Consider the following 21,369-nt stretch of genomic DNA (forward strand, 5'->3'; position numbering starts at 1 on the left):
TTTCTTCAATGGCATTTGGAGTCACAAGAACACACAACTGGGATTAATACCAGCCTGTCAATGTGGTTGTGTTGCAAATTCCTGATTGTTTCACTCTATAGTGATAAATTATGTCACCATCATCAAGGTGTTTTTTTTTTTGGCCTCTTCCACTTTCCCAAAATCTTTGTGGCATGGACAGGAATGTGCCATAGGCCCTTCTCACCCTCCCTTTTCTGCCCCAAGGCCAGATTGTGCTTTGATTTGAATGGAAGTACAAAAAACTCCTGGTTTATCTGACCAAGAAATATATGGCAATAGCTGTAGTCAATGGGGGCATTTAAAAGGCGATGTCGGGTGGGGAATCCGAGCCCTTCTTCTGTGGCTATTTACATTCTCATGTACCCTTCACAACTGTATCTGTTTTACCATTTGAACACTAGCGCTTTCTGTAATCATACTTTATTTTTTCAACTTGAATCAGACCAGAATTTGACTATCAAACATATTCAGTTTCTCATCTGAAAAGAGAGTGCATGACACAAAAGTGGTATAGAGATCTCTCCCACTGGACTTAAACACAGTTTGGGTCAGAAAGAACAGGGTTGTCTCCTCTAGAAGAGCAAGAGCAGTGTGTGAACACCAACCAGCGTCACCTTCTCTCAAGAGCAAAAAGAAATTCCTGAAGGCAATGTGACTACATTCTCTGGAAAAGCTGAAGGACGCTACATCAGCCGACCTTTCATCCCTTTTAATGCCTCACCCCCAAGCAACCCCCACTCCCTGCATTGCCAACAATTGCTGCTGCAACCTTTAATTCTCTAATGGACCGCATCAACCAATTTCCCAGTTTATCTTAAAATCCTACACATCTACCTACAATTGCGTATTCCTGCAGCCTTATTCAGTGCTTAAACCCTAACACTTATTATTTGGAACATAGTTTTGGGGGTTAGAATTTGGGGCAAACTCCACTCGCTCAGATACATAAATTTTCACAATCATCTTCAAGAACAGGCAGGGATCCCTCTTGCAAATGTAGGCTAGCGTTGTCTCCCAACTTTCTGTTTGCTCAGTCAGGGATGAGATTGTGCTTTCTGGACAATGGTGATGCTTTGTCAGGGAATCCCGTTGTATCCTCTTTTCCTTGGACTAATGTCACTGCTTCTAATTTGTGGTGAGAATTTAACAGGGTGGCTTAATTTTTCAAGACACGTCAGTCACTCACATAGCACACATACTGTGACTCCGATGCAGGCATACTGGAGACCATAAAGATTTAATGCCATCCTTGATGCCAACCAGAGAATATGTATGTATGGACAACCTGAAATCCATCAATTCTTTAAACTAGTAGCACTCATCATTTACTCATTAACAGACAAGTAAAACCTGTCCAAGTTTCTCATTTTGAGTGATCTAAAATCAACCCACAAAGTTGGCATTCAGCCTATCCGGACTAATGATATACTGGTTTCAGCCCAGCTTTACTAGCAATGAGCAGTATGAATGTTATGTACATTTTCAGCCCGGTAACAGGATGTACACCTCAAAGTCTGGCTCAGTCTCAGGTTCAGCTGCATTGCTGAAGACAGTGGTGGATAGCACCAGGTATGCAGCTGAGCTTTAAATAGAATCTTTCAATAGAACCAAATGAATTTGTCTAGCTTACAAAGGAAGGTCCCTTAAATACAGTAAGGATGTGCAATTCTTTGCCTATAATTGCTTCATTGGGAAATAGAAACTTGTGAAATAGCTGCCCTTTCCACCTTAAGGTGGTGAGAACAGGCAAGGGGAGAAAATAGCTGATTGCCCATTGCACATATTAGACTTATTTAATTTTTCTTTTTTTTAATACACAGGCGCGCACGCACACACACACACAATATATATATATATATATATATATATATATATATATATATATATATATATATATCCTATTAACTTCCTTCACACTGAAGCTGCACATCTTGCATTCTCTTGAAATTTCAGATTTACAGGGAATTCCTTTACGCAGGAGGGAAGGACGTAAAACCTTGGAGCAGAAATTCAAGACACTTCAATTATCTCCATGCTGCCTGAAAAGCTAGATTGGCTGCCCACTTTCCCAAGTTCCTCTCGCGACCTGTTCTCCGACATTATACGTCCTCCAAATTCCATCTGGCAGCTCCTTCGCTTGAACTGCTTCTCAAAGGAGCTCTCCTCATGCCAACTCCGCCGGGAGTCGCCCCGGTCACCGTGCTTCTCTCGCCTGCGTACTGCATGGGCTTGCTCACATCCGGTGGGCAGCTGGCTGCAGCTATAGGCAGAATAGGCTGTGCTGCTCCCGTATATAGCAGAAGCAGAATAAAAGTGGGAGGTATCTGTAGCAAAATACCAGCTGTTGGTCAGAGAGGTTGCAGCAGCTTGAGGCGCTAAGATGTCCGAATGCCAGCCCTTCAGGCCCAGCCCAGCTGCAGACTTGGCCAAATGCTGTTGGCTGGTGGAAAGGCCAAAGAGGAAGTTTGTTCTATAATTGTCTTCCACACTGCCACTACGGTGCAGCGGGTACAAGAGCGACCTCTGGGTGGCGCTAGCAGCTCTCCCTAAGTGCTGCCATTTGCTCTGGCTGTCCAGCTGCCAGGCATTCTGAGTTTTCTCCGGAAGCTTTGCTTCCTCTTTATCTGGGCTACTCTCAGGTGTCTGTTCCGAAACCTCCTGTACAGGAGAGAACTGGCATAACTTGCTCCCTCCTTCCAAGGTGGCTGAATGCTTGTAGTATTCTAATGTGTCCTCCAAGGAAGGATACCCCTGTCCAGAAGCAGCAACACAGTTACTGCTTGCCACGCAGGATACAGATTTGATATCCAAGGAAAATGACCGTTTCAGTCTGTTATTGTCTTCGACTTTGTCTGAGGACACATTTAGTCCAATTATGCCTTGCACCAAGGGACATTCCTCTAGCGATAGCAAAGAGGAAGCTGGCAGGTTTCCAGCCTCCACTGGCGTCTGCTCCACAGACTCTGACGTAGAGGTAGCACAGAGCTGAGAAGAGGAGAGAAGGCCACTGCTCTGTCCGCCTCCTAGTCCATGTTCGCTGCTTTTTTCCAAATGCAGAAGCTTCAGTTTGCTAAGGGGTCCGGTTTGGCCACTCTGGCTCTTTATTTTCTTCTCAAAGTCCAGAAGTTGGCCAAGGAAGTTGAAGTTGGGAGAAATGGTGGGCCTCTTCTCTTTCACAAATCTAAACAGAAGTTTAAAATTAGTCGGATAGCCTGTGACTTCATAATTAAATTTTACATACAAGTGCTGCATGGAGGCTGGCCAGGCACTGTGTACTGCACACGAGGCCGGGCCAGAGTAACCCATTCTGAAAACTACATACATTCTGGAAATTAAGCACATCTATCCTCTCTTGTTCCCTCACACAATCCTGGGTCATTCTCTCTGCTGACCCTTAAGGCTAGGTCTCTCTCCTAGAATACTCTCCAGAGGGAGAGGTGGGTAAGAAATAAATAGATTATTATAATTATTATACCACTCTTTTCCTCCACCTTCAAATCCTCCCTTAAAATCAAGCTCTTATAAGAAGTTTTTGGATTAATGCCTCAGTTTTTGCCCTCTACTAGGAACATGTCATTGCATGTGCACATATCAGACCTGTCACCCTTGTCTCCCTCCCCCCCCTCCCGGGTTGTTTCCATCACCTCAATAATTTAGATTGCGAGCTCTTTGGGGCAGGAATCTGTCTTTTCTGCTAATGTTACAGTGCGAAGCATTGCAAAAGCCAAAGATGAAGCACATTTTCCTGCATTTTCCTGTTTTGCACAGTTAAGTCTACTTTTAACAGTGACAGGAAGGGACAAGAAACTATTGCAGAACACCAAAGCTCTGTCCCTGGCCACAGGAACAGACAGTATTCTCTTTATACAACCATATGCACGTTACAATTATAAAGATGCAACAACAAGGACTAGAAACTTGCTTTTCTAAAAAATAAAAGTAGAGCTTTTAAGACGGCTAAAATATTGCACAAATTGCACAAATCTGCAGTTTCTTGGCGATGCAGCCACAAGTCTGACAGATCAATATATACATCCACCATTGTAGCACTGTAGCATCCCCAGGAAGGACAGCTGCTTTGGAAATTGTTTCCTGTAAATTTTCCCCAAACTATGTGTTCAAAAATGTTACAAGTTTGAACTGCGACTCAAAGCAGGTTTTTCATATAAGTGCTAATAGTTCCATTCCCTCTGTATTGCATATACACAAGAGTTGTTATGCACACAGCATAGTCCAGTGAAGAAAGGTGGGCCTGCATGCTTCCACCTTAGGCCATAGTTCCCCCATAGTCTGGTGAGCCGTGCCCCAATCACACGCTGGGAATATTTGAAAAGAGCCCTTAAGAAAGCGAGTTTGTCTTTCTTACCTGTAGGCCTCATCTAAAGACATATCCATTCTTTTCATTATGTAAGCAATTGCAATGGTAGCAGAGCGGGATATTCCAGCTAAACAGTGGACTAGAACACGAGCGTTTGAGGCTTTTGCTTTTTCTGTAAGAAAAAAATGGAAAACAAACAATGGTATTCTAAATGATATTAAAAATGAGAGTTCTCCAAAAGATCCTCAAGCAAAAATCAATTAGTCTCCTATTTTTGAAATTATAAAATCCAGCTGTTACTCAGAAATATCTCCATTTTCAAAAATGGGAGAACCAAACTTCTCTGCCTTCTTGGTCTCAGCAAGCCTAGGGGCACTTCCAGGTAAAACCAGAACCAGCCACAGTGCCCGCTAGAAGCCTTTTGAATATCTGCAGACATTTCCTCTCCCCACACATCTCAAGCCTGGGATCATGCAGACATGGCCATCCATGACTTCAACATCAAGCCAGCTCCCACCCCGCTCCACCCTAGTGTAGCCTGCTTATTGCCTGATGAAGGGATTTGGAGATCTTGAAACCTTACACCTTTTGGATGATATTTTGGTTCGTGGTATTTCACGAATACGGGTTTTAGAATGTTTCCGATGGCCAATTATGATCTCCGAAAAATTAGTTTGTGGGAAGCAGAAAACATCAGAATGAAATGAGAGCGAAAGTGTCCTGCCTATTGGTAAAACATTTTCACATTTTTGGATGAGCCATAAGAAAATAGAAGACGAATGCAATAAAAACCTTCCTCTAAAGCAAGAGCCACAGAGACGCAGCAGCTTGGATCCATATCTAGTCATACCTGAAGTAGATCCATTGAAATGAATGGGATTTATATTATGACTAACTCAGATCCCATTGATTTCTAGGTTTGACTAAAACTCGATCAGGTCCAGTATATTTTTATTGATTCTTGCCAAGGATATCGGATTAATGTCTCTTGGGTAAAATTCAGTCCTAATATGGAAGACATATCATTTAAATGCATCAAAAGAAGTTTCATTACGATCTTAAGAGGGAGATATTAATATTACAAAGGGCACTATCCAATGGAAGCAGAGCTCCACTGAATCTTTCGGTTGTGCAAGCGCTTGCACAAATGTAGCTGGATTCTCCTCTTCCACATAGACTGGAACCTAGTTTCCGCTAGTGCAACATCACTTGAGAAAGCAGAATGACACAGTTGGATATGACTGGAATTTTCTCCTCATCAACTCTGAAGGTATTGGTAATCACTACACACCAAACATCTCTAAGGTGACTTAGGAATTTGCATAAATTGGATGCTCAGTACCTTTGCATGTTGATAAGTGGAAGAGTCAAAACAAGAAGAGACTTGTGTGCCCATTTTTTGCCATTCCAGGATAATGTTCAAAGGTGGGGGGTGGGATGTGCATCTTTCCTGTGAGTGACATACCGTATTTTCCGGCGTATAAGATGACTTTTTAACCCAGGAAATCTTCTCAAAAGTCGGGTGTCATCTTATACGCCGGGTGTCGTCTTATAGGGCGGGTGCTGTAACTTCCGAGCCGGACTGGAGAATCTGCGGTCGCCGCATATGGTTCAAATCCCCATCCTTCTGTTTAAGGCTCGCCTATATATATACACGCACACCGTTGCCCCCCCCTCTTTCTTTTTCTCCTCCCCCCCCCTTTTTACTGTTTGGGTTCTGAGGGTGTCGGTGGTTGAGGCAGGCAAAGGGAGCGCGAGCCGCTCGCCTTCAACCGAAGCCATGAGCTCCTGAGTTCTGTGTGTGTGTGTGCGCGTGTGTGTGAGAGAGAGAGAGAGCGAGAGAGCGCGAGCGAGCAGGAGGGAGGGAAGGAAGGAGGAGAGCGGGGGGGGGGGAGGAGATCGACTGAGCGAGGGAGAGAGGAGAAGCGAGCAACTCCTGACGGAGTCTAGCCCGGCAGTGTGCCACAGACACAGACTCGTAAACCGGGAGAGAATGAGAGCACGAAAGCAGCACCAGCCTTCCTCAGCTCAGGCAGCCGCTTCTCGCCAGCTGCAGGCGCACAACTAGAGCAGGGAGAGGAGAGGCGGGGAGGGGAGGCTGAAGGGGGGCCACAGAGGCACATTCCCCACACCCTCAAGTTCCCTGTTGGTTGTTTTGTACATGTGAATGAAAAAGGCTGGATGGATGAAGAAGGGGTAAAGCTATGGCTTGATAATGTATGGAGCAGGCGACCAGGTGGCCTTATTCAGCTTAGAAAACAAACAGCATGGCAGCTCCCATGGGTTTATTGTCTTATCCTTCCTTTCAGCTATAGAGTGAATTAGGAAAAGTTTAATCCACTTGCACTGTTTTATGTTTACATGTTTGATGACAAACAGCCTTATGTTTATAAGTGACAGTTTTCCTGCTAAGTACCTGCATGTCATAAGCATTTGAATTAAAATTACCATATTGAAATCAAATCTGATGTTTTTTTAATTTTTATTTGGTGTGCGTTGGAAGAGGGGTAGTCTTATACGGCGAGTATATCCCAAACTCTATATTTTAACTGGAAAAGTTGGGGGTCGTCTTATACGCCGGAAAATACGGTAAGAACTGTCCCCACATTGAATGTCTATGCATATCCCAAGGCACACTTTCATGGTGTCCTGGAAGAATGGAAAGAGAAAAGCAACTCAATTGCTCTTCTTCCTTGCTCTCATTTGCTGCTGCTTCAACATGTAAAACTTATTTAGGTCAACTAGATTTCACCCTGGGGTCCAGCTCTAGAGGCTGCCACCATCCCTCCCACTTCTTGACACCTAAGGGTCTCGATATGACATGGCTATCCAAGTTCCCAGATGACGAGATGATATTGGGCAATCTTCATAGCCATTCATACATGCAAGCCATCACTTTGAACAGGCCTGTGTGACCTGTTTATGTTCCTACCAGTGCAGAGGAATGGTGGGTGGGGGACACACACAAGTACTGTGTAAATTGGAGTTCCTGCAAGAGTGTGTCTAACCCAAAACTACATATTGTGTATATTTGGTGTAAAAAACTTAAAAAATCTAATACTGGGTAGAAGAGAAAAATTAGTACAATTAATAAAAACCTTGCTGCTAATGTGAGAATCCTCTCACAGTACGCAAGTTCCTGTTGAAAAACATTTCATGATGCTAAATTATTTAGCACAGGTGTTTGTTTCGTTTAAGAGAGACATCGCGTTATCTAAAATCTTTACCTATAAACTCCACAGACTTGTCCAACCAGGGAAAAATTTTCTCACAGAAGCTGTCATTCACAGGTACTCTTAGGAAGTGGGATTCTGGGATAAAGTCAGGCTTGGGGCAAGTGTGACTAGCATTTAGTACATAACCAATGTCATTCTGCTGCATCAGCTCCTACAAACAAGAACACCAACATCAGCTGTTAGAAAAGTCACCATTTGCAAATCAATATAAGAAAGAGAATCTTATTAACAGGTTATTAGAATGAAGCCAAAACTACTCGTTGCTTCCACACTCCCAGAAATGTTTTAGGTATTGTCAAATAACATCTTTTTCAATTATTTTTTAGTGGAAGTGTTCATGTACCCATTACATGACTATCAGTCTCAACCCCAATAGATTTCATTGTAGCATTGTCTCATGCCATTCACTATGAAAGTTAAAAGTACCTTTTCCTACAAAGAAAGCTTTCCAGAAGTGTTGCTGTTTAAAAGCCATCTTTTAAATCAGGTTTGGCTAAGGAGTCAACGTGATGCCAGTGCTTTGTCAGCTGCATTGCCTTCCAGTCTGTTTCCGGCCCCAATTCAAAGTGTTGGTGTTGACCAACACAGCCTTAACTTTCTTGTTGCCACGGCAACTAAAGGAACGTCTCCTTCATACCTGTTTCGAGCCTCCAGTGAGTAGCTGCAAAAGAGGGGGGCTTCTCAGCCGTAGTGCCCCATTTATGGAATACCCTCCACACTGCTCTCTTTTTGGTGCAAGGTGAAGACCTCTCAGACGTTTTGGAGTTTAGTTTCTTAGATATTATGGCTGTCATTCATATATAGATAGATAGATAGATAGATAGATAGATAAATAGAGCAGTCTCCTACAGTGTCATACCGCTAACGCAATTTTTATTGCACTAGTGAAAGTGACCTCTATCACAATGCCAATAGCATTAGCTTGCACTATGGATTTCCGAAAAACACTTTGTGCAAGCTTATGCTATCGGTGTTGTTCTAGAGATGCCTTACTTAAGTGCAAAGTAATTTGCATTAGCAGTATGGCACCATAGGATACTGCCCATAAATTCCATTACTGATTGATGATGATGATGATGATGATGATCCCACCTTTTTCCCAGTACTGGGACTCAAGGTGGCTTACAAGATTAAAACATGTACAATTAAAACATATAAATATAAATTACAAAAGTTAAAATAGAATTAAACCTACAGTAAAATTAAAAAGATGTTAAAATTTTTTAAAACTGTAACAGATTAAAGGGGGGGGGAATCCAGTACATTAACACAGGTCCAGTATAGTTCCAAAAGCCTGCTGAAACAAAAAAAGTTTTTGCCTGCCTCCGAAACTGTAGCACAGAGGGAGCCAGCCTAGCCTCCCTGGGAAGGGAGTTCCAGAGCCTTGGAGCAGCCACTGAGAAGGCCCTGTCCCGCGTACCCATCAGGCGTGCCTGGGATGTTGATGGGACTGAGAGAAAGGCCTCCCCAGAAGATCTCAGAGCACGAGCAGGCTCATATGGGAGAATACGGTCTTTCAGATAACCTGGACCCAAGCCGTAGAGAGCTTTATAGGAGATAGCCAGCACTTTGAATTGTGCCCGGAAACAGACCAGAAGCCAGTGAAGCTGTTTTAACAGGGGAGTTGTATGCTCCCCCCTGTAACCAGCCTCGGTCAACAATCTGGCTGCAGCTCTTTGAACCATCTGGAGTTTCCGAACACTCTTCAAAGGCAGCCCCACGTAGAGCGCGTTACAGTAATCCAATCGGGATGTAACTAAGGCATGTGTCACCGTGGCCAGGTCCGACATCTCTAGGAACGGGCACAGCTGGCGCACTAGCTTTAACTGTGCAAATGCACTCCTGGCCACCAACGAAATCTGGGTATCCAGGCTCAGGGCTGAATCAAGAAGTACACCCAAGCTGCGAACTTGTGTCTTCAGGGGGAGTGTAACCCCATCCAGCACAAGCTGAATCCCTATTCCCTGATATGCCTTTCAACTGACCAAAGGCACCTCTGTCTTGTCAGGATTTGTTTGCCCTCATCCAGCCCATTACTTCCGACAGACACCGGTTTAGCACCAAAACAGCTTCCTTGGAATCAGGTAGAAAGGAGTAGTAGAGTTGGGTGTTAGCGTACTGGTGGCACCACACCCCAAAACTCCAGAAACCTCTCCCAATGGTTTTATGTATATATTAAATAGCATGAGGGGCACAACAGAGCCCTGAGGGACTCCACAGGCCAATGGCCAAGGAGTCGAACAGGAGTCCCCCAGCACCACCTTTTCGGTCCGCCCCTCCAGGAAGGAATGGAGCCACTGTAAAACAGTGCCCCCAGGTCCCATCCCAGCAAGGCGGCCCAGAAGGATACCAGCAGAACCAACAGGAACACACTCCCCCTGTCCAGTTCCCGACATAGGTCATCCACCAAGGCGTCCAGAGCTGTTTCTGTCCCATAACCAGTCTGAAGCCAGATTGAAATGGATCTAAAAATAAATGGATTTTATCACTTTAGGTTTTATAGTTTTTATATTGTATTTTATGCTTTTCATTCTTGTGATCCACCCAGAAGAATGTCTCTTACTAGGCATATTAAAAATATAATGAAATGATTACATGATGGTATCACTGATCAAGCCAAATCAACTGAGTTTGAGACCAAAAGAAAGAAATATAAGAGGCAGGCAAACATTTCCATGAAAAATAATTGTATTTTGAGACAATTATCAGCACCATCACATTTCAAAGCACCAACCTTGTTGAGAACATCCCTTTGGCATCCAAGATAAAGATGAGGAAGAATCCGAGTTGGCCCAGTGTTGGAGACAGGTAAGCAGGGTTGAGAAATGCAAGAAGGCACCAGAACAGATTTTCCTTCACAAAGGCCAGGGAAACAACTGGAAAATTCAGCAAATCCACCTGAAGGAAACAACAACTCAAACTTCAGCTTTAAGTGTAGGAAGATATTGTGATGCATCACACAACATCTTTTTGGAGTTTAAATACCACTTATATGCCATGGACATTAAATCATTTGATACCATCTTTGCATGTGTGAATCACCCCATTACAGAATTTACATAGCATTTCACACACAAAAAAACTTTTCAGTGGAATTTGTGCACATGTTCAGGGGCCAATCACGAAGTCAGGAACAGTAAAGAAATGAAGTGATTCACATGCAACCTGCCCACTGTCTAAGAAAATATGTGTTTTCTCAAATGATTGAGAAGGCAAATCAACAGCATCAGCCTGTATGTTTTTCACTACACACATAAACGTACCCCAAAACTATCATAGAATCATAGAATAGCAGAGCTGGAAGTGGCCTACAAGGCCATCGAGTCCAACCCCCTGCTCAATGCAGGAATACACCCTAAAGCATCCCTGACAGATGGTTGTCCAGCTGCCTCTTGGATGCCTCTAGTGTGGGAGAGCCCACAACCTCCCTATGTAACTGATTCCATTGTCATACTGCTCTAACATTCAGGAAGTTTTTCCTGATGTCCAGCTAGAATCTGGCTTCCTTTAACTTGAGCCCATTATTCCATGTCCTGCACTCTGGCCATGATCCCAACATCCTCTTGTACCTTTGGAAGAAAGCTTCCATCTGTAGAGGCATGTGAGGAAAGTCAAGTCTCAAACAGAGAATCTCTTCCACACAAGGAAGCTTGTCTCACACAAAGACCTGTTCCCTTGATTTGCTTAAGGGTTTGCGCATCCGCATGTGGAATTGCACAACTAGCAATTTCTCTCTAACATTTGAAACTATTGTCACAGAAAAGCCAGGCTTGCATGTAAACCTGGCATATAAAAGGCGCATAGGGGCCCTGTCCTATGATGACTTCAGCACTTACAGCAGGCTCAATCTGCTTGTGAAAGATCTCAGTAGTACTGTTTCTGTTATCCCCAATTGCAAAATGGGGATAACAATGTAATCTAATTGGCGGGGTTGTTGTAAGAATACCATCAAGGTAATTTATACCCTACCTTTCTGGCGTAATATAATCTGAGGCTCTCAAAAACAGCTCACAACACAACTGAGCAATCAAATCCCAGCAAATCAATCAAAACATAAAAATACAATGTACTGCCGAGCTTTCACTCCTCCCCTTTTTGCTTCTCTTGCAAGTACTGCAATCCTGGTTAGAAGACAGTTTGTAAACTATGGTTTGGGTTAACTGATTAGCAAAAAAGCTGAGAAGATGCTAATCATTGTTAGCATCAAAACAAAAAAGAGGAGAGGGATACCCATGGGAGAAGGGGGGGGCAGAGTGTGCTTATTTGTGGGATGCTCCCAATCACCTAACCATTGTAATATACTTTCACTAAGCCTTTGAGTCCAGACATTACTTTTACAATTTGTGGAAAGATGACTTCACATGCAAACTGTCAAGTGAGCTACAACTGGGTAATCAGTCCATATAGGAGCCTGAGGTATTGGCTGTTTTTATGGTATCTCTAGGGCAGAGCTTTCCAAACTGTGTGTCGTGACACGTTAGTGTGTCAGGTGCAGTGTGTAGGAGTGTCACGCGAACTAACAAGAAACCTCTGAGCCTATGTGAAATAAGCAATACCAACTTGCATGCATTTTTACGCAGCAAAGGTGCCGATTAGTATGGTGCACCCCTTCCGTCGTACCCGTGTATGCACACCACGGTCAAGGGATCATACAGGTACTGCGTGTGCGCAGTATGCATAATCAGGTCGAAACAGCTGATTCCGGGTCACTTCCAGTGATGCGGCTGCACCTGAAGTGACGCATTCGAGAAATTCCATGGGTCCAGTTTTTTCATAGAACACCGTCTCAACCGCTGCTCGATTGCAGCTCGACAAAATTGGTTCAATGTGAAAAGTCTCGGAAATGTATGTTATTAACTTGCAAATCATATATTTTTAAAAATATAAATGAAAGGTTTTCATGAGATATGTTGTGTCCCCATACTTTTCGTTATTACAATTTATGTATGTGTCCAAATCTCTTATAAGGGGTTAGTTTAACCTTCGGTTTGCTAGTAAAACTGAATAACTGCGTCGCAAAATGATGCATGTCTAAAAAGTGTGTCACCAACATGAAAAGTTTGGGAAGCTCTGCTCTAGGGTGTTAAACATTGGCTGCATCTGTACACAATGCTAAACCATGGTTTAATATTATGAGTCCGAGTCTATGAGTGCTAGGCTCACACACTTCCCCGCCCCCTCTGGCATGGCCACGAGGGGATTGAAAGCAGTTTAGTGTTATGACCAAAATAAGTATGTGATGTTGAAACAAGCTAGCTTCATAACTTATGATTTCAAGAAATTATAGTCAATCATAGTTTAGGGTTCAGATGTCACAACAAACTGTGGTTAATCTAAAATGGAAGTGAAGGCTCCTGGACTCCTCCTAGCAGGCATGCTCAAAGGGTGTGGGTGTGTGAGCACAAGAGCACAAGTCTTACTGCAACTCAGTCTAAACAATGTTAATGCTATAGCAGTACTTTGATGTTGTAGTTAAAATACACACAGAGAGCAGTGCACAGAATCACTCATTACAGAATATCAAGATGGCTAATACAATCTTCATTTAAGATAATAAAGCAAAAGAATCCACTGGTCCAAACAAAACATCCCTTGCACATTCATTTCCCTTCCCTTTTCTAAACTGACCATGGTGAATCACTATTGTGTACGGAATTTTCACTAGAAGTGACATAGCTTAACATTATTGTTAAAAGGTTTGCAAACTATGTTTTGTGAAACCAATTGTACGGACATAATGCTGGCCTTGATTAGCCCTGAGAAGGAATAGACATGCAACAGGAGTACTTTTTGGTCTGGTGATCAGGGAACACTCCCTCCGCACTTTCTGGGCTTGTTCTGGTTAGATGCTGTAATAGTCAATTAATGTAGTTCTAATCTAAAACCCACACACGGCACTGCCACCAGATGTGGCAACATCTGGGATAGCTATAGTATGCTAGCATTTTTATGGCTGGGTTATAACAACGCTTACTAAGTTCCTATCCCCAAAAGCCTGTATAGGAGATTCACTGATGACATCTTCATTATCTGGTCCCATGTACAGGAGGCTGTGACAAAATTTCACTAGGACTCCCACTCCATCATCAATCTGAGCCTAGATTTGTCCCTGCAACATGCTGACTTTCTGGACATGATGCCTAATAGACACATAAGCACCATCTTATACCAGAAAACAACTGATTGCTACACATATTTAGATGTTTCCAGCTTCCACCCAGAACACACATAAAATCTATTTTAAGCCTACTGAGAAGTAAGCAGGACAAGGCTTATGCATGCCTATTCCGAAGTAAACAGGGCTGAAATACTCAGCAGCATTTTCAAACAGCATCTCAGCTTTCTGCACGTCTCCTCCCAAGTATTATTATTATTATTATATTTATTCGTATCCTGCCTTTTGCCCAATACTGGGCCTCAAGGGGGCCTTACAAAATTTAAACCTAGGAAAAGAAATGTACACACACACACACAAAAGATGGAAGGCCAGATTATTCTCCAAAGGCCTGCTGGAACAAACAAGTTTTTGCCTGCTTCCAAAAGCCCATCAAGGAAGGAGCCAGTCTAGCTTCCCCAGGAAGAGAGTTCCAAAGCACTGGAGCAGCCACCGAGAAGGCCCTCTCCCATGTTCCCACCAAGTGCGCCTGTGAAGATGGTGGGACTGAAAGAAGGGCTTCCCCAGAAGATCTCAAAGCACGGGCAGGCTCATATGGGAGAATACGGTCTTTCAAATAACCTGGACCCGAGCCATATAGGGCTTTATAGGTCATAACCATCACTTTGAATTGTGCCCGGAAACAGACTGGAAGCCAGTGGAGCTGTTTTAACAGGGGAGTTGTGTGCTCCCTGTAACCAGCTGGAGTTTCCGAACACTCTTCAAAGGCAGCCCCACGTAGAGTGCGTTACAGTAATCCAATCGGGATGTAACTAAGGCATGTGTCACCTTGGCCAGGTCCGACATCTCTAAGTAAGCAAGACAACCCTCAGCAGTAAAGTGGACTGAATCACAGAAACTTTCTCCCCAGGCCCTGATCCCTCTCCCAGAAGGGAAAAATGTTGACAAGAGAGGGGGAAAGGCCTGGGGAAGAATCTATTGAGCTGGATGGGAAAGCCCTGTGGGCCAGAGATCCCCTAACCCTGCATTAAAATGAATATAATACAACTAGGCATAACCCATGCTCTGTCAGCCATAGCGCCATGCCCTGCAATATAAGTATAGTAAAAGGAAAACTTATCTACACTGGCTGGGTACTTTGTTTACAAATGCAGAAAAAATGTTTGAAATAAAAGCTGAATTAGAAAGATCATGAATTATCTTTTGTTAGTGCCCCAACACAGCTACACTAAAATCCTGGATTGCTGAACTGTTTTCAGTAATAATTTATCTACCAGAAAAGAAAAAAAAATGAATCAGGAATTTTCTTCTCCAGCAAATAGGTGTGACACACTAACCCTTTTTGCTTTTTGCCTGATTAACTAGCTCTGCTTTCCTAAATATCAATGGGCTTGTTCAGACAACACTCTAAGCCATGGTTACGCCACTAACCCTTTCTAGACACCAGGGTTATACAACACACTAAGCCATGGTTCACCCAACACGGTTAACCATAATGGTTAGCTCAAAAGGCTTAACCACTGTGGCTTAGTGTGTCATCTGAACAGCGTCAGTAACTGCTATGACTTCTTTCATTGACTAAAAACATTAAAAAGGAAGAGCAAGCTAGTTTCTCACAAAGCAAATGGGCCTGCCCATTTTGCCTTGCATCTTGGGTTTTAGAGCCAGAGATTTGCATCTTTTAAAAAAATAAAATAAAATAAACACAGTAAACTGGTAATCCAGGGATTATGGTTCATCCAGGGGGCCACGACATACCTCTCAGCTCTCCCTGCAAATGTCCTGTGGCACCACTGTTTCCCCCCTTAAAGTAGTCTGTCAGCAAGTTCTGTTGGTACAGTTACCAATTCTTCACACCGGCTTCACTATGGATTGGTAACTGCGAGAGCCAAACCGCACCTCTTAGGGTTCCAAATTTTACACAAGCACCTCTGATTGTTTACATGTATGCTAACAACAATACAAAAATAAACAGTAGATCATAAACAGCTGGGGAGGAATAGAATTGAAAAACAATTTTGCCGTAGACGTGATGTATTCCAGCACAGAAACAACTGTTTGAAAAACTACATCTACATAGTACAAATTAAAATGCTCATTATACTATGCTGTCCATTTCTTGGAAAATGACTGGTTTGCAAATTAACAGATGCAGTTGTATGTCTAAATTTGGGATTATTTAAAGACTAAGAATACCCTCAGTTCCCTTTGTTAGCTTGTAGAACAGAGAGGATTTTCATCAATGGGACTTGAGGGTGTCAGTTAACAGACATCCAGCTGTTTTATTTAGTTGGTGGTTTCTGGATATTTCCCCATGTTAATACAGCATGCAACTTTTCCAGTGCTGGCATGTTCAGTTTATTACTTGTGGCTATAATTCTCAGATGGGAGTTTCTATGAAACCAACTTAAGGCGCCAAAAGCCGTTTGTGGTTGAGAGAGCCCAAATTGCTTTTGTTTTGCAGAAACCAAATACCTCCCAGATCTTTGCTCTCAAAAACCAGGCTCTCTCCCACTTCCAGTCGCAGATGTTTGCCAAGATCCAACATCATATTTAATTATCTGGCTGCTATGGTGGGCTTAAAAATGTGGTGGTTGGTTTCAAAGACTCTCTGTGATCAAAGCACAATGGTGTTTCCTCAAGCAGTGCATCTGTATTATGATCATCAAAAGGCACAATCATTTTTCTTAAAGGAATTCTCAACACCAAGGAAGTGGCAAACTCCATCCCGCCCCACCAATTCAGACTTCTTTCCTAGAGAAGCTACAGCAAAAGGGAAAAAAGTAAGATGAAAACTAAGCATTAAGCCCATTCACAGACTTTTCCAAATTTTCCTGCTTCAGTTCTTTGGTTTTTGATAGCACCAATTTAAGTTAATACTTAAGAAGGATAAATACATGGTATGCCCAACCACAAATATGCACCTAGAATCTCAATTGCCTCTTGTCCAAAATCTATTAAAATGTGCCTCAGTTTGACATAGCCACTTAGTACCTTTGAACAGAACAAGGCCTTCACTAAAAACCTCAGCCCTGGCTAATAAATTGTACTTGTCAACATTGGTTCCACCACAATCTCTTATTGTATGGGTGCTACTTCATCTGGTAAGCAAACATTTATTTTGGTATGGTTACGATCAGCCCTAACTGGTGGCTTGACATTATGGTTATGGCTTACTGTTGTTGTAACAAAACAAACCTTTGGCATTAAATTTAATGTTCATTCACCAGTCCAGCATTCAGTTAAACTTTCAAGTAATAATATTTGGATCAATTTGGTCTCCATTTATTTATTGATTTTATTTATTTATTGCATTTTATATCCCACTTTTTTTCCTCCAGGGAACCCAAGGCAGCATACATAAACCTCCTCCTCTCCATTTTATCCGCACAACAACAAACCTGTGAGGTGGGCTGGGCTGAGAGTCTGTGACTGGCCCAAAGTCACCCAGTGGGGTTCATGGCCGAGTGGGGACTAGAACCCGGATCTCCCAACTCCCAGTCCAACACTTTAGCCACTACACCACACTGCCTCTCTATGAAACCAACAGGATTAAAATCAGTTTAAAAACTAGGGCATAACCTGTGGCCCTTGTGAGCCTGACCCACTTTCCCCACAGCCCAGCTGATCATTTGGGCTGTGGGGGAAAGATCGCTTTTCTGGCACTGCTATTTGGGAGCAAAGCACATACCGCTTTTTCTACACAATCACTAAGCCCTACTTTGGTGTAAATTAAACTTTAGCAAAGGAGGAAGCAGGACAAAAAGACCTTGCACCATTTCCCAACTGCTGCTCCCTGTGATTTAAGAACATCTAAGGAAACTGTCTAGAATGCTACTAGACAGACTACTAGCTCCAGGTCACTCAGGGTTTGAAATCTGGTCTCCTCGATTCAAGCCCACATTCTAGCCACTACATAATGTTAAATCCTCTAATGCATTTAATACATTTATGTCCCACGTCAACACTTTTTCTGCAAATCAACATTTACAATATTATTGCACATATTAAAACATCTAAATAGACCAATAAAACACACTATACAGAATAAAACAACAGATGAACTAAAATGGGGCGACCCTCTGTATCTGTAAGCACTAAGAACTCTAAAAGTAGCAATTAGTAAAAACACAGTAAACTGGATTTAAAAAAGTAGGCAATTTTTTTTTTACCTGGCACCAAAAACTCATAGATGTATAGATATAGGGAGAGCTTTCCACTGAAATCAGAGCCTCGTGTGGCGCAGAACAGTAAAGCAGCAGTTTCTGCAGCTGAAACTCTCCCCACTGCCTGAGTTCGATCCCAGCGGAAGCTGGTTCTCAGGCAGCCGGCTCGGGTCGACTCAGCCTTCCATCCTCCCGAGGTCGGTAAAATGAGTACCCAGTTAGCTGGGGGAAAGGTAATAACGGCCGGGGAAGGCAACGGCAAACCACCCCGCTATAAGGCCTGCCAAGAAAACGTCAGCGAAAGCTGGCGTCCCTCCAAGAGTCAGTAATGACTCAGTGCTTGCACGAGAGGTTCCTTTCCTTCCTTTCCACTGAAATAGTATTCAGAAGCAAGTAATGGATCTTATGCACTAACAATTGTACTAAGTTTATTATTTTAGGCACAACATCAAACAGAAAAGATCCTATAAACAATCATGATCCATACACTTAATAAATAAAGTCAATCCTCAAATATTAACAGGAATTTAATTTTACTTCTTCAGTTGGGTGGGATTTCAGCATCTGTCTCCAAGTATCTGGCAGCCTTGGTAATTTTAAGGTTGATTTTAGTTGTTCTTATTTGAAGTGTTTAGATAGTTATTGTTTTATGGAGTCTTTATGTTTGGTATTGTGCCAGATATTAAGAACTCAGTACAACTGCAATAGATCTCCTACCCTTTATGGTAAAAGGTAGATAGCTCCAGCCTCTATCAAGAATCTGTTTTAGATCATAAGCTCCTTGGGGCAGGGATGGGTCTGCTTGAACCCTGTAAAACACCAGGCCCGCTAGTAGAGCTATATAGATAACAATAATAATCTGCTATGGTTATTAGAGGTGCTTCCCAAAAAAGAAAAGACTGTGCAACATAAAAACATCTACATTTAAAGTGGTTTAAGTATTACTCATTTTCAGTGTCAGTGTTATCATTTTTATGTGTCAGTATACTGCAGAGATCATCTACTAGAGATCCTGATAACCGAGGGAGCCCTTATTTCATCTCCCACCGTGGCTAACCCAGAGCATCTGGATAGGGTGATGGTTCAGGGACGAGCCCAACTGTCTATTTTAGGTAGCCATGGTGGGTCCTTGGGAGCCAACTTTCACTTCCTCAAAGTACCCTTCCCTTAAAAGTAGATGCTGACCATGGTTATATATTATTTATTTGGGAGTAATTATTCCTAGAGACATATCACAAATGATCAAGTTAAATTTAAATATACAAATTAACGATATTTCATGAGATATAAAGAGATGGGCATCTTTAAAGTTCAGTTTATGGGGTAAGGTTAATACACTTAAGATGAATACTATACCTTGGAATGTTCATGCCATTTGTGGGATCCCCTTACTTATACCTGGCAAATATTTACAAAAACTTAATACTTAGTTTCACAATTTGGTGTGTGTGTGGAGGGGGAGAGGTTCCTCTTCACAAACAATATCTCTGAAAAGGATGCATGTTCCAATTAAAAAGGTGGGTTCAGTTTTTCTGATCTTGCCATATATCATCAGGCTTATCTGTATCAAACTTTGGTCTTTTCCACTTAGAGATGATTTTCCACTTTGTTCAGTTTTGGAATCTTCCTGTCTGGAACCTCTCCAAATAGATAGCATTACATTCTCAGCATATTAAGGTGGACAATCTCTGACCACAATCTTGATGGTCAGAGATATGTACTGTATAATATCATGCCAATTACAGTTTGACCCATTTTCCCATGCCAAATTGACTTCCAGGTTTAAAAATTGTAAAGAACATCTTTTTGTGGCGTATCTGGACAGAGAGAATGATTTTCATTCTGGATCAGTTATTAGGTGTTGATTATGAGTTTTTGCTATTTTCAGCTTTGCGAGATAAATTTGAATTGTGTATTACAGCTTAATGGCACTACTTGCAATTGCCAAATTTGCAATTGCCCCTTGGCTTTTACTGCCTTGGAGTCGCCTTTGCTATTGGAAACACTTACTGAAACTGACCATGAATCATGTTTATAAATACTTCTTATCAGTGAATAAATATGATATATGGGGTCATCAGCAGGAACGCAACAGGGAATAGAAATTTCCTAATTTGTCTACTCAATGGACTGCTGTTTTGGCACCGGTCTCATATGTCTATGGACCTCCAGTTGCGTCTTATTCAGCAAAAACGTGTGTTTCGGGTCTATTGCACACCACAACATCTGTTTTGGAAATGCCCAATAGTTGCCTCCTTTTGGGAGGAAGCCATTAGACAGAAACTTTGTATTGGAATCTGTGCTTCTATTGGGCAGAATTCAACGGGGCAATTATGCTCCGCCCCAAAGAAGCTCTACATGCTCATTGCGTAAGCACTGGGTCTCATTTGCACAATGGAGTCAGTGGGACCCACTGCTTGCAGAAGAGAATCAGCAGGGGGCGTAAGCACCCTGTTGGTTTCTGCCCATTGTATAGATCTATCTACCGCTTAGGGATTTTTATTATATGTTGCGTTATCTAAATATCACAAACAAATAAATCAAATATCATTGTAATCTCTCTCTCTCAGCCTCATCAAGTTAAATGGGTCTTACTCCCGCATACATGTGTAAGATTGCACCTCACAATGCAGTCCTTTACATATTTACTCAGGAGTCATATTGAGGGGCTTACTCCCACATAAGTGTTTATAGGATTTTAGCCTAAATCATGTTAAAATCAAATGGAGCATCTTCTGCCTTATCCCAAAACACACTCCACACCTCAAAAAAGAAAAGAAAATGTCATGAACTTTCCCGTATCAAACTTTCTTATTAATCCACAGAGTTTCCACTTGATTTAAATGAACTGCAGATTTTACACAGATCATTACAACTCATGCATTCCTGCTCAGCTCAGGAATGAGGCATGCCATTTTCCCATTACATAAACTATTCATGCAACAGAGCCCTGCTGAAAACAACACTGTTGATTTTAGCAGGCAGTTTCATGCTCAGGTCCTTTCTGGACCAACACCAACAGTAAAGAACATTTTCTTTAGTAATATAAGCAAAGCAGTATCCTCAGGAACAAAACAAAAACATAACATACGTAAAGGTTTCTTGCTCTTAACTGGACAAATTCTTAATGGTGAGTGGACTGTAATTGGACACCTCATTCACAAGAAGATCTTGCTGCTACTTCAAGATTAGTTTCTTCAGGTGATCCAATTAAAAAGCTACCCTTTCATCCATGGCACCCCATCTCAAGAGTTCTTACATGGGGTTAAAATAGCCCAGGCTCAAAGGAATTCTTAATTGTTAAGCTAAAGGTATTCCAGCACTCCAGATTTTGTCATTGCAAGGCTGGAGGAGTCAATAGCATAAAACATCTATAAGAGTTCCTAGTCCACAAAAAATGTGCAAACTCAACTGCCCACACATTATGGTGAATATGTACAAGTGTTTTCTCTTTGGGACTAGCCCTGGAGAGATGAGGAGTGGGCATCAAGCTCTTCATTTCTTCTCACCAAT

At 42.3% G+C, this 21,369-nt stretch overlaps 1 protein-coding gene and 1 long non-coding RNA gene across 3 annotated transcripts in view; one reads left to right on the forward strand and one right to left on the reverse strand.

Annotated features, from left to right (window-relative positions):
* Window positions 1–1,910: 1,910 nt before the first annotated feature.
* The window catches only part of DUSP16 (dual specificity phosphatase 16), a 57,105-nt gene continuing 37,646 nt past the window's right edge, over window positions 1,911–21,369 (reverse strand). For both annotated transcript variants that reach the window (XM_063134378.1, XM_063134377.1), the window contains exons 4-7: window positions 10,310–10,473; window positions 7,567–7,726; window positions 4,388–4,511; window positions 1,911–3,202 (exon numbers count right to left, since the gene is read on the reverse strand). In XM_063134378.1, the coding sequence (XP_062990448.1) occupies window positions 2,032–3,202; window positions 4,388–4,511; window positions 7,567–7,726; window positions 10,310–10,473 (1,619 nt within the window). In that variant the 3' untranslated portion in view covers window positions 1,911–2,031. The remainder of the gene's footprint in view (window positions 3,203–4,387; window positions 4,512–7,566; window positions 7,727–10,309; window positions 10,474–21,369) is intronic.
* On the forward strand, window positions 5,843–6,932 carry LOC134403313 (uncharacterized). The gene is made up of 2 exons (XR_010025797.1): window positions 5,843–5,861; window positions 6,845–6,932. It is a non-coding gene; the product is annotated as an uncharacterized LOC134403313 (long non-coding RNA).

Source organism: Elgaria multicarinata, chromosome 9, assembly GCF_023053635.1.
Source record: "Elgaria multicarinata webbii isolate HBS135686 ecotype San Diego chromosome 9, rElgMul1.1.pri, whole genome shotgun sequence".
NCBI lineage: Eukaryota > Metazoa > Chordata > Lepidosauria > Squamata > Anguidae > Elgaria > Elgaria multicarinata.